The sequence below is a fragment of the Notechis scutatus genome, chromosome 4 (genome assembly GCF_049901735.1).
Source record: "Notechis scutatus isolate UNSWTSFEM ecotype Mainland chromosome 4, rNotScu1.2, whole genome shotgun sequence".
Taxonomy (NCBI): Eukaryota; Metazoa; Chordata; class Lepidosauria; order Squamata; family Elapidae; genus Notechis; species Notechis scutatus.
In genome coordinates, this window is record NC_142012.1 from 100,315,812 (window position 1) to 100,331,368 (window position 15,557).

At 32.2% G+C, this 15,557-nt stretch overlaps 1 protein-coding gene across 1 annotated transcript in view; it reads left to right on the forward strand.

The window, feature by feature from the left end:
* CC2D2B (coiled-coil and C2 domain containing 2B) overlaps positions 1-15,557 on the forward strand; it is a 61,789-nt gene that overhangs the window by 8,903 nt on the left and 37,329 nt on the right. Inside the window, exons 7-15 of the mRNA XM_087964243.1 lie at positions 92-292; positions 1,446-1,543; positions 3,464-3,604; positions 4,727-4,790; positions 4,936-5,057; positions 6,723-6,900; positions 8,244-8,391; positions 9,300-9,447; positions 11,039-11,177. Coding sequence (XP_087820369.1) covers positions 92-292; positions 1,446-1,543; positions 3,464-3,604; positions 4,727-4,790; positions 4,936-5,057; positions 6,723-6,900; positions 8,244-8,391; positions 9,300-9,447; positions 11,039-11,177 — 1,239 coding nt within the window. The remainder of the gene's footprint in view (positions 1-91; positions 293-1,445; positions 1,544-3,463; positions 3,605-4,726; positions 4,791-4,935; positions 5,058-6,722; positions 6,901-8,243; positions 8,392-9,299; positions 9,448-11,038; positions 11,178-15,557) is intronic.

Consider the following 15,557-nt stretch of genomic DNA (forward strand, 5'->3'; position numbering starts at 1 on the left):
AAAATATGCTTAGATAGAAGTACAGCCTGTATTGTTGCTCAGAATTTCTTTCTTTAAGAGAAAAATTTGTGTTTTTCATCTCTCAAAATAGGCAACGCAAGCAGAGTTGGAAAATTGTACCAAGTTTGATGTCTGTGAAATGTATCAACTAGATCTTAACATATCAAGTATTGTCTTCAGTCATCATTCTCTTTTTAACTGTGAGCAAGTGTTGGCTGTTAAGTTGCTTGATATTTATGAATGTTTTCAGAAAAGACAAGAGCAAAATGTTACTAACTTGCTTTCTGAAAAAGTAAGAGAATACTTTTGTTATATTTTAATATAATGATGTTTAAAAGGATGTTGTTTAAATGACTTCAGATTGTCTCAATTTGAAAACTAGAGATATCCCTAACTTTAATATATATTGTCATAATATCTGTACATATTCATTTTGAAATTTTGATTTGATTAGGGCTCTATTTCTATATTGCTTACAATATTACAACATAGATGAGACAATAAATTTATTATTAAATTTATATATGTCAAATTAACATTCAGAATAGTCTAAAATATATTTCCTAGAAATATGTGGGGAATTGTTGTTTCCTCCCATCTCCCTGCCAGCCTTTGAACTGTTTTTGTTTAAAAACAATTGAATTGAATGCATTCATGCTACATATTTATTTTGCGCACTTGGGAACCAGCCCTTGTAGCATTCTGCAGCCACAATGTTTCACTGGAAACCAGCGTTTGCTTCTGGTTTCTGACAAAACACCCCTTAGTGAACAATGGATTCACTTAACAATTGCAGCATTCATTTAAAAACTATGGTATTTGATTTATGACTGCCACATTCACTTAACAACTGCCACAAAAAGCTAAAACCAGGTGAAGTCATGTGGTGTTTTGCTTTATGACTGTTACTGCTTACAACTGAAATTGGATGCTCAATTACAATTGTAAGTCAAGGACTGCCTGTAATAGGACGTATATAACTGTAGTCAATGTATGATAATATAAATATTTACACTGGATAATAGATATCTCTTTTAGAACATTGTGATGACAAATTCCATTTACCATATACAGAACTATTTATGGCCATAATTTGTTTGGTTTCCTAAAATTGAATCTCTAGAAAATAAAAAAAGATTCTAGAGAAACCAATTATCCTCTAGTGCCAAGTCCTTTTAATAATAATAGCTAGCTGAATGAAGTCAAATTGCTTAGTTGTTGTACACTGAAGTTTAGGATTATTTATTTTTTTATGAAACAAGTATCTCTGCTGGAATTATGCAGAATGTCTATGAGTTGTTCTTTTTATTTTCTGTTATTACATCATGGTTGCAAAATTTGACATTTTCCACTATAAATATATGCATCAGTTTTACAAACTGCCTTTTCTACATGTTAATACTAATTCACTAATAACAACTAATTATACATTATTTTTATTACAGTTAAAAGCCTTAATAAGTGCAACAAAACTAGCAAAAACAAATTTAAAAACAGGCCAGTTGAGTACAAACACTGTAAAGGATTACAGATCACAAATAAGGTATCTTGTTCAGAGGGGGGCTGTACTTACGTGAACAACTGGTTTGCTGAGAGACTTTATTGCATAATAAAGCCTACAAGATTCCCAAAGAGAGCATATAGCTGCTCAAAATAGTAGCAATTTCAAGAAATTTGACAAAAGCAACTTTGTTAGACTATAGTAACAGGTTCTCAGGAAGGAGGGAACCTATTCCAAGATGAAATTTATTGTTTTACTTTTGTCATTTGCAATAAATATAAATAAGTACCTTTTATCAAGTCTATTCGTGATGATTGAGAAACATTAGATATGTTTTTTTCAAGATAGTTATAAATATTAGAATTTTTCTCTAATTATATTACTCTTTTTCTGTCTCACAATTAATAAACTGCTAGAATTACAGGTCCAACCAGATGTGTCGTGAGAAATCTATTTTCAAGCTAGCCTATAGTTTTATAACAGCTGAAGAGTTAGATTAAATCCTTACCCAATATTATTGTCAGGCCTAGCCCCAAAACATCATAGCACAATTTTTTATTTCCTTATACCATATGGACAGAATCTTGCCAGACTAATTCTATATTACCCTGCCCTAAACCCTGGGAAACTCTAGGGAGTGGTTATCCTAAATCTCTTCCTCTTTCCACAGTCCTGGTCTGGAGTATGCTGTCTCTTGTCTTGATGATAAGACAGCTGGTTTTATTTGTAAATCTAGTGTAACATCTTTTTCCATATCATTCTTGTAACTTGTCATTTTTAAATCCAAACCCCAAACAGCTTTTCAATATTTGTGGAATTGAAAGCCTGATTCTCAATTGTATGCTGTTCTGTCACCTCTTTTAAAACTATTTTTATAGTAGCAGACAATTTTAAGAGAAATTTCTGAATGGATTGTTCCCAAATATCCCTGAATTTTCTCAAAAGTTAAAATACTTTTCTCCATTATGTGTTAGTATATATTTTCTCCTTTAATTAATTAATTAATTAATTAATTAATTAATTAATTAATTAATTAATTAATTAATTAATTTAATTTTTACCCCTTTAATAAGGAAAGGCGATGCCAGAGATTGCTCCAACTATTGCATGATTTCATTGATTTCTCATGCAAACAAGATTCTGTTAAAAATCATTAAACAGAGGCTAAAAAATGTCATCGATCAAGAGTTATCTGATGTAGAAAGGGACACAGCACTGGAGATCACATTGCCAATATTAGATGGATTATGGAAAAGGCTTGTGAATATCAAAAAGATATTTACGTGTGTTTTATCAATTACAGAAAAGCTTTTGACTGTATAGAACACAATAAGCTATGGGCAGTTTTGCATGATCTTAGTGTTCCAGCCCACCTGATCAGATTCATTAGCTCGCTCTACACTGATCAGGAGGCAACAGTGAGAATACATTATGGTGACACAGACTTATTCAGGATCAATAAAGATGTTAGACAGGGATGCATTTTCTCTGCTTTTTTGTTCAATCTGTACCTGAAATGATAACACAAAAATTAAATCTGGAATTGCCTGATGTTGGAGTGAAGATTGGAGGAAGAACCATAAATAATTGGAGGTATGCAAATGATACAACACTATTGGCTGAAAATAAGGAAGATTTGGGAAAAATGATCTGGAAAATCAAGGACGAAAGTGAAAAAATAGGACTAAGTCTTAATATCAGAGAAACAAAGATAATGACAACAGTTGCAGAGGTCATGAGGCATTTAAAATCAAGAAGGAAATTGAATTAGTTCAAGAATTTATGTTCCTTGGATCCAAAATTGTTGATACTTATACTTTTTATAAGTATATAAGAAAAGGTTTTTGGTGTATGTGCATTCTAAGCAGGAAAAATTAATGTTTAGCTTTTATCGTGCCTTCAAAAAGTAGAATTCTCACTGTAATTTTGTCATTTTTTCTTTCCTATATTCATTCTAAAAAGAAATACTAAAATATTATATCACAAAGAACAACAACGAGACTATTCTTTAATACAAAGTATGCTGAAAGTGTGGAAACAGATGAAGACTTTACGCAAACAACAAGGCTTTACCAGTACAACTATAAAGATTCAATTTCAAAGGTATAAGACAATCGCAATGCAATTAGAATTTGTAAATTAATTCTCTCTGAAAAGTAATATCATGGCAATGGCAACGTCCAAGTAATATTCAATTATCTTGGGAAAAAATATGTATCTTTAAAATTAACAAAGAAGAAGCCTAGAAGACATAAAATCTGCATTTAGCCTAATACGAAGAGAAATTTCCGGAAAGCTCAGTAGAAACAGAATATAAATAGCTGCTCGTTTTTATTCACATAATATCTGAATATTGAAGGTGTTTTGGAATATTATGGTTTAGTCTATGGTTTAGGCTTGTTTCATAATTTAATTTTATAAGCCATAATTAAGGCTAATTGTAGTATGTTGATTTAGATGGAATAGCAAACCACTTTTAACCAAATAAGTTTTTCTGAGTTTTAAGTGCCCTTCCCAGATACACAATAGAAAGATTGAGAGAACTGATAGAGCCAAAGTGGTGCTATTTAAAACAATGGACAAAGATTAGGGAGAGTCCAACTAATTGGGTTGTTTTGGGCTACTTGATCTCACAGGGGTGTTGGGAAGAAGAAGGTCAAGTAAAATACTAAAAATTAAAAATACCACTGAATAATAAATTGTAGAAGATGCAAATTCACGTTTCTTCATTTTGCATTAAATTATATTCATGAACTGGCCATGCAGAGTTGAATTTTGGGGCTTTGAAACATTACTGGAAAATGCAACTGTTTATTGCTAGAATATAACGTGATACAAAATTTTATAGAAGTGGACATTTGCTATCACCAAATGCCATTTAGAGCCTGGAGCAACTGCAGCAATATGTTAATCATATACTGCTGCTTCCCAGACTATAATTTAGTGATAGTATTAAATAATTAATCAAGTTTATATTTTACCTTGGACTATACTTTACCTTGGACTTTCTCTTGATATCTGGCATTTTTAAATTCTGAATTATCATTAGAAGCTGCAATTTATTACAATGGGTATGAAGGACAGTGAAAAAACTCTCCACTTTTCCATCCTTAATTGCATTCTCCCTCCTTATTAAAAATGAGAGGAGAAAGTAATATGTTACCTGGTAACCATGGTTGACTTCCTGAAGGTCTATTGTTTATTTTTCTTTTTTTCATATTCAAGGCAAACTCATAATTCTGAATTGGATGAATATCTAGCTAAAATATCAGAAGATGATGAAAAAGAGGTAAGAAAAGGAACAATAAACTGTTGTGAGGTCAGTAAACCTGTGTAGAAATTTGTATAAAATGCATTTGAAAAATAGCAATACAAATTCAGATATTATTGTTTGAGGGAATATTGATTATTATCAAAACATTATTGAATTCTAGGATTCTTTGGACTCAGTTTGTACCTCTCAACCTGTAACAGACCTTACCGAAGGAAAGAAACCATTTTTCATCCCTCATATGACCTTTATATCAGAAATAACACCAGCAAAATTATGCCCACTGTGAGTTGCACATTTTTTCCACTATGTTTCACTTTTCAATGGCTAATTTTTTAAAAAAATGCAGATATATTATTTGGCATCTGTAAATAAAATGGCTTCTTTCCCCCCTTACCCCACTTTATATTGCAATCTGCTATAGAATAGGTCTTTTTTTTGGTATCACCTTCTAGTAGCACCTGAGCAGCCCACCTGAACTAAACTTCATTCAAGCTCTCTAGAAGACAGTGGTTAATAGTTCATCTAGTCCTCGGCTTATGTCCATTTGTTCAGTGACTGTTCAAAATGACAGCAATGTTGAAAAACATGGACGTAGCAATAAGATTTATGTACCGCTTCATATATCTTTACAGCCCTCCCTAAGCAGTTTACAGAGTCAGTATATTGCCCCCAACAATCTGGGTCTTCATTTTACTGACCTTGGAAGGATGGAAGGCTGAGTCAACCTTGAGCCAGTGAGAATTAAACTGCTGAAAGTCAGCAGAAATAGCCTGCAATACTGCATTCTAATCTCTGAAGTTCAGACCATCATAGCACCACTGTATTCACATGATTCTAATCTGGGTACTCAGGTGCCCAACTCACGAATATAACACCATTGTCACTTGATCGCCATTTGCAACCTGCTGTGCCAGCTTCTCATAAACAAAGTCAATGGGAAATTTATCAGGGAAGGTTGCAAGTCACTCAAGTAAGTCATTTCTGCTCTTTCTCCCACCAGGGTAAGCTGTCTACCCACCTGTAGCTTCTGTTGGCCCTCCCAGGCCTCCCCTGTGGCAGCCTTCCACTCCCTTGTGGCAGCCCCGTGCACCTTGGATTCTCACCTCTTTCTGCTTAATGATCCATGTGTTTTGGGATTGCAATCGCAACTGGGATTGCCCAGGATTGCATCACTAAGCAAAGCAGTCACATGACATTGTACTTTTCAACTGCATCACTTAGTGATGACAATCCTGGTCTCAATTGCAGTTATAATCTGAGGACCACATGTATCAAAACCAGGAATGTTAATTAAATCACACTGCCCTGTTTCTGTCTGGATAGGATGACCAAAGTGTCCCTGTGCCAAAATTGGATTGAAATTCAGACTGAAAATTTAAACCTTAACTATAAGTTTTATTTGGAATACATTGTAACATTAACATTTTACACATTGTTTTAATGGTCAGAACCTCAGTCTAGCAAATGTATATAGGTAGTCCTCGACTTCACTTAGTGACTGTTTGAAGTTACAGTGACACTGAACAAAGTGACTTATGACCATTTTTTAAACTTATGACTATTGCAGCAGCCCCATGGTCATGTGATTTACATTCAGATGCTTGACAACTGGTTCATATTTATGACCGTTGCACTGTCCTGGGATGATATGAACCCTTTTTGCAACCATCTGACAAGCAAAGTGAATAGGGAAGCCAGATTCACTTAACAACCATGTTACTAATTTAACAACCACAGTGGTTTGCTTAACAAAGAGTCTTAAAATGGGGCAAAGCTCACTTAACAAATTTCTCATTAGCAACATAAATTCTGGGCTCAATTGTGTTCGTAAGTCAAGGACTACCTTTAAATGCATGCTTCAATTTTTTCTGCAGAAATTTATGTGTAGTTTCTTTTGTGTGACTGTATGGTTAAATAAAATATTAACTTTAATTTGTTTATTTTTAGTGTAGAACAGAACAGAAGAGAAAAGGTCAAAATGGAGAAATATTTTATTAAAATATATTACAATAATAAATTGGTTTCTTGTACTCCAGAGTTCCCTCTTCGTGATGATTTTAAAGTTATACTCCAACAACATTTTAGAATTCAGATTTTAAACTGGTCTGAATCCCTTCAACTAGAGGTATCTATGCAGTTGCAAAATATTGCATCTGAAATCTAATAATCTTCCCTTTACAAAACCTTCATCTAATTGGACATTGTTCTGTTCCTATTATTTTGAGAGGGAATTTTTATATTTAATTATTTTATATCGGAATGAGCATGTAGTTGACATGCTGGTTGAATGAACTTACTATGTGTTCCATACCGTTTGAAAAGATACCGGTAGTCCTCGACTTGCAACAGCTTGCTTAGTGACTATTTGAAGTTACAATGATATTGAAAAAAGTCACTTATGACCATTTTTCACACTTATGATCGTTATAGCATCTCCATGGTCACATGATTTACATTTGAATGCTTGACAACTGATCCACATTTATGACTGTTGCAGTGTTCTGGGGTCATGTGATTACCTTCTGCAACCTTCTGACAAGCAAACTCAATGGGGAAACCAGATTCACTTAATAACTGCATTACTAACTTATCAACTGCAATGATTCATTTAACAAATGGGGCAAGAAAAGTTGTAAAATGGAACAAGATTCGCTTAACAAATTTCTACTTAACAACATAAATTTTAGGCTCAATTGTGGTCATAAGCTGAGGACTACCTGTAATGTGCTGTGATTAGTAACCTATACATTCCAGGAGATAAGGCCAGTTCTTTTACAAATGTACATTGGAGATTGACATTACAATGTCTATGGTGTTCTTATATGGTATCCATCAATCTCCATAATTAAAAATAACCCATTCAAAAAGGGCAGAATCTCATGTGGTAGTTATGCCCTGTGCATTTTTTTGTTAACACATGATTTCAAACCATTGGTTTTGTTTACATTTTAATTTATTTAGTATTTACAACATTGTGCCTTCACTATAGTATAAAATCATGCAATGCTGCCCTCTGTCTGAAAAAGTGATTGGCCCCAGATATTATTTATTTATTATTGATTGCATTCTATTTTGCTTTCTTTCTCTGATTGTTCTATTTTTATATATATTTTTGAGAACCGAAGTCAATGTACATGGCAATCTTTTCTAATTTTATTCTTCAAAACTACCACCACCCCTTGACATAGGTTGGAATGAAGGAAAACAAATAACCCAAAGCTACTTAGCAAACTGGGAAGATGGGAACCTTGATCTTTCCAAAAACTCACTCATTATAGTAGATTATCTCTGCTTATGTACAAGCAACCCATGAAAAAGTAACCTTTTAGATCTAGATACATATATTTATAATATTAATCTTATCTATATAAAATATTTTTATTGTGGCTTTTTCTTCTTTTTACTTTGGTTAATTAGTTTCAATTCTTCTCTAACACAGATTGTTTTATATTATATGATATATTGTAGATTATGGAATCAAATAAAAACATGTTGCTGGCCAAAGTGTACTTACCTCTTCCTAATAACTGTATTTTGAAAAGCAAGGATGTTTTGGATGAAGTAGAGTTTAGCTGTGAACAGCAAGTTAAACCTTCAGATGGAGCAGTGGGAAGCAGTAAGTTACTACAGTAGTATTTCTTCAAATTACTTACTCTGTTTCACTACATGTTTTTACAAGGCAGATTTTCAGTTTCACTGTGTTTTTTTTTCTCTCCAAATTTTAAATACAAAACAAAAGAATTATTTGGTGTTAAATTTAGAGGCAGAGAAGGATTAAGTATAATTTTGAAAAAGATGCCTCTGAGTTTTGCCTTTTTTTGCCTTGGTAAAAATAATTTGTTCATTCACAGCAACTTTGGGCTTCTTACAGAGATGCTGCTGCTTTGCACTGTTTTCTATAATGATGTTGTCATGCAATGGAGAACTGTAAAGAAGAAGCTTCTGTGAAAGGCTAGCATTGCTGAAAACATAACTAAGGCTGAAGACAAGCATAATATATATAGTATTTAGGTTCAGATACATTTAAAAAAAATGCTTGTAATAGTTTCCAAATGTAACACTTTTCTCCCTAAATTATTTAAAATTATTTTCAAAGCTCTCCTTTTGAAATGATTTGGTTTTTTTAATTCCCATTATTTCTAGTGATATATCTCAAATAATCAGGTGTGCCAGGAAGAAACCTTAGTAAATTAGTGGTCCTCGTGTTTTCATTGCAAGCTGAAGTATATTTCAAACATGTGTGGGAACAGACTATAAGGCTATGATTGGTGAGGTGAAGGGTCTTTGTTTTTCTGAACCATTTAAAAGCAGATGCACATATACCTATTTTTATCAGCCAGATCCATTTTATTGTGACTAATTTGGCCCTAATTTTAAGCTCCAAAATTTGTCATTAGAAATTGAGCAGCCTATTTGTTAGCCTCAGAAGTTAGCACCTAAAAGTTACATATACCAATGAATATGTGGCATTTACAGTGAGATAAAAATCTGGTGTTGCAATAGTGTTTGTTTATTATATTGTAGATGTTCCTTTTTTTCTTGGTGAAAATCAAACAGAAGAATTATGCATTATGACATCAGGAAAATTAATGTATTCTTTATCTTGGACAGTTAGTGACAAGGGAATTCCTTTGGCTCCTACTATTCAACAAGCATATATTTCTTCCAACAGGTGATAATATTTATGTATTATTTTCACTGTTTGCTTTTGTAAAAAAAATCTATACAATCTATTTTTTCCCTGCAGTGCACAAACTATCATGCCATGCATCTCTTTTCCTTGTCTTGGAAGGAATCTAAGAGTTCTAAGTCTTCATAGAAATAGCTTGTGTATTTTCATAAATTAAGGAAATATCTGTTTTTGTTTTGCCTCAGTAATCATGTGAACTATATTTTGAAATCGGGATGATAGAATGAAACTAATCTAGTTGCGTATATCTGTGTTACTTCTACACCCCAGTTTGAAGTAGTTACAAATTGCAGGCTTTGGCTTAGCACAGCCATGCTTAGCTATTTCTACAAGTCTCCTACCCCCCTCCATTCCAAGAACCATTTTATTATTATTAATTTTATTGGAATTCTGAAAACTCATAGCTTCTCATGACCCAGTCCAATTAACTAGGCATGGAGGAAGCATATTTATATACAGATAGTCACCAACCAAAATATCGATTGGCAAATCTGTTATTAAACAAGTTATTAAGCAGTCACTAAGTGTGATATTACATTATCACACTAATTTACAATGCCAGTTCTAGTTGCAGTCATTAATGAGATCACTGCAGATCATTAAATTGATGTTGCGTGACTGAGACTTCTTGCCAGCTTCCTCATTGACTTTGTAAATAGTGATCACATGACCATGGGGAATTGCAATCATTGTGAATGTGCATGGTTTGTCAAGCACCTGAATTGCAATCATGTGACTTCACGAATCAGTCGTAAATCTCTATTTTCAGTGCCATTGCAAATTCAAATCATCACTGAATGAGTGATTGGTGAGTGAAGACTTTCTGTAATGCGCTTCAGAGTTTGCTCAGAAAGTGGGGAAATGTTGGCATTAAGTTTTTGTACTGCATAGATCCTGGACATAGATGACATATATTACTAATCTTCTTTCTATGGCATAACCTGTCTCCAGATAACTAGCTAGGAATCTGTAATGGATGGCCAGTTGTAAGCATGTCATATATTAATTTGCTTTATGCTTAATAGACATCATTGGAGGGCCAGTGGTCCTTGAGCTTTAAGCTGGGCCTGACATGAAATTTTCCCATTTTGGGCCTACACCAGAGTCTAGATTACAGTTTCTTCTCAGAATGAGAAGATATTACCAATGCAATTTACATGTTCAGCTTATTGTCATAGCTATTATTGCTACAAAGGTTTCCTAAAATCATCCATAAATTTAGATCTTGGCTAAAGCTAAGAGGTATACACTTTTATTCCCAGAAATTATAACTTTCTTAAATTCTTTTAGGTGCAACACAATATTGCTCTCAGTAGCTTACATTTCAGGTATATAACCCTACTGACTTTTAAGGATGTTTTCCACACTCTTATGATTTAAGGACCATTTCTACATCGTTAAATTAGTAGCACTGAGTGTATAATTTAAAGTCCTGGAATCATCTTGCAGTTCATATGCAGTGACTATTTTAAACTGGTAAAATAAATCTATATTCTTTCACAAAGATTCCTTTTTTCCTATTGTGGCATCATAATGAGACTGTTATTCCATATTAAGCTTTTTTTTTTTTTAGTGTACCAAGGAACATCAATTCAGGAAAAGGGACAGGAATTTGGTGGCATTCTGATATCCAAAAACTAATTGACTGGGCAAAAGACATAAGTATCGACCCGAATGATCCTTACTACTCAGATTTGTTTGAATTAATTATGGTAATGATGACATTTCTGTAATGAAGTTTCAAATTCTCTGAAAAACTGTGTAATAAATGTTAAGTAATAGAATCTTCTTTAATTCTAAATAATACATTAAGGACTTTAACTAAATCAGGATTTTGTAATAATTTTTGATAACTAAAAAGTTTGAATATGTTGTTCCTTTTTTACTCTTTTTTTTTTTTTTAAAAGTTTTATTGATTTTAACAACAAATAAAAACACATAAAACATAAAACATAACATAAAAACATCATCATTCTTCATAAATTTACAGACAGTGTATCGGTTGGTTTATCACTCCTTTTTGTGCATCTATTTCATAGTCATCATAATAATTATGTTACATAATAACTCATATTATCAATCAACAATTATATATCCTAATATCCTTATTAAACAATCATTTGACTATAATTTAACTAATTCATGCTTAAGCGAGATAACTATAATTTAGTTAATTTATAACAAATCGTAAAATCATACCAAATCTATCTTAATATAATATTCTAAAAATATTATCAAAACCAAAATATATATATATTCTATTATTATATTGTTTTATCTAACCATTGATAAAAAGATCCCAAACTTCATAGAATTGTTTATCTTCTTGTTCTCTAATTTCAAATGTCAATCTACTCATTTCAGCACATTCCAATATTTTCTTAATAATTTCTTCCTCTAATGGTATTTTCTCATTCTTCCAATTTCTAGCAAATACAATCCTAGCCGCTGTTAACACATTTACAATCAAATACTTTAAGTTTTTATTAAATGTATCAGGTAAGATTCCCAATAGAAAAATCTCTGGTTTCAAATCTATATGTTTTTTGTCATTTCTTCCAACCATATGCGAATTCTAGTCCAGTATTTCCTGGCCTCCTCACAAGTCCACCACATATGGTAATATGAGCCAGGGATCTGATGACATTTCCAACACTTTTCGGATTTATTCTTGAACATTCTTGCTATTCTTGTCGGGGGAAAATGCCACCTGTAAAACATCTTATACAAATTTTCTTTATATGCTACTGACATTGTCATTTTATAATTTTGAGACCACAATTTTGCCATTTTTCTAAATCAATCCCATATCCAAAGTTCTTCCCCCAAACAATCATTGTTTCTTTGACTTGTTCTTCCTCTAATTTAATTTCCAACAAATAACTATATAGTTTTTAATCACTTTTCATCAGCACCTGTCAAAATCCCATCTAAATCAGTCAATTTATCATAAAATCCTTCTGTTTTAGAATCTTTAAGATACCTTGAGTGTATTTGCGCATATGAAAACCAATTCATCTTTATATCTTGTTCTTCTAGCTTTTGCATCGTTTTAAGTTCACCCTTTTCATCCAGTATTTCCCCATATCTAACTGTTTGTTCCTTCTTATAAATTATGGGATAGGAAAAAGCTTCAATAGTTGATAACCAAACTGGAATTTTCAAATAACATTGTTTCTTAATTTTCTCCCAATTCAACCATAACGATTCCCTGTATATAGTGCCTTCTGAAATAACCCTGCGATTTAGTTCCTTATACCATAAAAAGCATGCCAACCCAATAATAAATCATGTCCTTCCAATGCCAGTAATCTAGACTTTCTTAACGTTATCCATTCTTTAACCCACATTAAATTTGCAGCTTGATAATACAACTCCCAATTAGGAAGGCCAAATCCTCCTCTAATTCTAGCATCCTGTAAAAGTTTTAGTTTTATTCTCGCTTTCTTACCTTGCCATATATACTTCAACACCATTTTATTTAATTCATCAAAATAGTCTTTACCAAGCCTAATTGGTATTGTTTGAAACAAATATAAAATTCTGGGTAAAATATTCATTTTAATTGTTGAGATTCTACCTATCAAAGATAATTGTAGATTTTCCCATTTTTTCAAGTCAGATGCTATCTGCTGTTTAAGTTTAATATAATTATTCTCTTTCAGTGTAGTACATCTTGGCGTCAAAATTATCCCCAAGTATTTAACTTTATTCGTAACTTGAATTTTCAATAAGTCTGCCAACTCTTCTCTTTGCCTTAATAACATATTTTTTGTCAGAATCTTTGTTTTGTCTTTATTTATTTTCAAGCCAGCCATCTCACCATACGTCCTCTATCTTTTCCAGTAGTTTTAAAGCTGTCTCTAGAGGATCTTCCAGAATAAAGACCAAATCGTCCGCAAAGGCTTGCAATTTAAATTCCTCCTTTTTAACTTTCATTCCTTTTATATTTGTATCCTCTCTAATATTTCTATTTAATACTTCCAAAGTCAATACAAATAACAAAGGGGACAGTGGACATCCTTGTCTTGTGCCTTTTTAATATTGATAGAGTCTGTAAATTCTCCATCTATCATCACTTTTGCTGTTTGCTTATAATATATAGCTTCTATTGCTTGAATAAATTTTCTAGCAAAACCCATCTGTTCCAATAATAATAACATAAATCTCCAATTCACGTTATCAAATGCCTTTTGAGCATCTAAAAATATCAAAGCCATTTGCTTTTCAGGGTGTGCCTCATAATATTCCAAAGTGTCCAAAATTACTCTCATGTTGTCTTTAATTTGTCTCTTTGGTAGAAATCCATTCTGATCAGAATGAATAAAATTATTTAAGTATTTTTAAGCCTTTCTGCCAAAATTGAAGCAAAGATTTTATAATCTGCATTCAATAAAGAAATAGGTCTATAATTCTTAATTTGTGATGGGTCAGTCCCTTCTTTTGGAATAAGCGTAATATAAGCTTCTGACCATGTTTTAGGTATTTTCTTATTTATCATAACTTCATTCATAATTTCTAACATTGGGATGCTCAGTGATTCTTGTAATGTTTTATAAAATTCTGCCGGAAACCATCTGGTCCTGGTGCTTTCCCGTTATTCTGTCTAATAAGTGCTTCAGTTAATTCCATCATTGTTATAGGATTTTCCAACATTTTCCCAGTTTCATCAGATATCTTGGGTAGGTTGGCATTTTGTAAATACTGTTTAATTTTCCCCTCATCAAAATCCTCCTGCTTATATAATTGCGCATAAAAATCTCGAATAATTCTCTTTTTCTCCTTATTACCATGACAGACTAGACCTGTTCATCCATTAACTGTGATATTCTCCTTGATTCTTTCTCTTTTCTCAGTTTGTATGCTAACCATCTACCTGGCCTGTTTGCATCCTCAAAATAGTTCTGTTTAGCACTTCTAATTTTTTACGCCAGTTCTTCTTTCTCTGTTTGATCCATTTTATGTTTAATTATATCCATTTTAAATTTAATATCTTTTTTCTGTGGCATTCTCTGTAATTCTTTTTCCAATTTTTTATAATCATCTTCTAAAGTTTTAATCATTTGCCTCTTTCTAATATTTTTTTTCTTTATGTATTCCATTATCAATCCTCTTGCATATGCCTTCATTGTGTCCCAAACATTCTGTATTGAAGTATCTTCTTTCTGTTTTCATTAAAAAGAAGGCCAGTTCTTTTTCCATCCACTGTATAAAATCTTTTTCCTTTAAAATAGTATTATTTAATGTCCATCTAGATCTTCTTTTTTGTCCTTTCCATTTAATTGTCATTGGGTTGTGATCTGCCCATGTACTTGTTTCAATATTTATTTCTTGAATATTAGATAATACTCCTGTTGACGTCCAGATCATATCTATTCTGGACCATGATGAATGTCTATTCGAGTAGAAAGTATATTGTTGAGTTTTAGTATTTCTTTCTCTCCATATATCTTTTAGATTTAATTCCTCTATCATTTCAAAAAGGATTTAGGAGGATCTTCCTATTTTGTCGTGTTATTTTTGCTGTGTAATCCAATTCATTGTCTACAATTCCATTAAAATCTCCCATTATAAATATATTAGCGTAGTCCAGTTCAATTATTTTCATATGTAACTTTTTTATAGAATCTTTTTTTGTTTATCATTCGAGCATAGATTGCAACCAAAAGTATCTTTGTATTGTTATCCACTATTTCAACCATTAATACTCTTCCATCTTCATCAGTATAAATCAATTTTGCTGAAATGGTTTCTTTAATATACAATACCACTCCTCTTTTCTTACACTGGGCCAAAGAAGTAAAAATTTTCCCTATTTTTGGTCGCACCAATAATTGTTGATGTTGTTTTTTAATGTGTACTTCTTGTAAACAAATTATATCAAATTTTAATTTCTCTATTTTATGAAAAATTTTCCTTCTTTTAGTAGCTGAATTCAGCCCATTTATATTCAAAGAAATCAATTTTTTTTTCCTCCATAGTTATGATTTATATTTAGGTCTAACGGCTCTCGTTGATCTTACTTCACGTTGATCTTTAGTCTCCACTTGTCCACCTACTGCACCTTCTTCTTTTCCCATCTCTATTTGGTC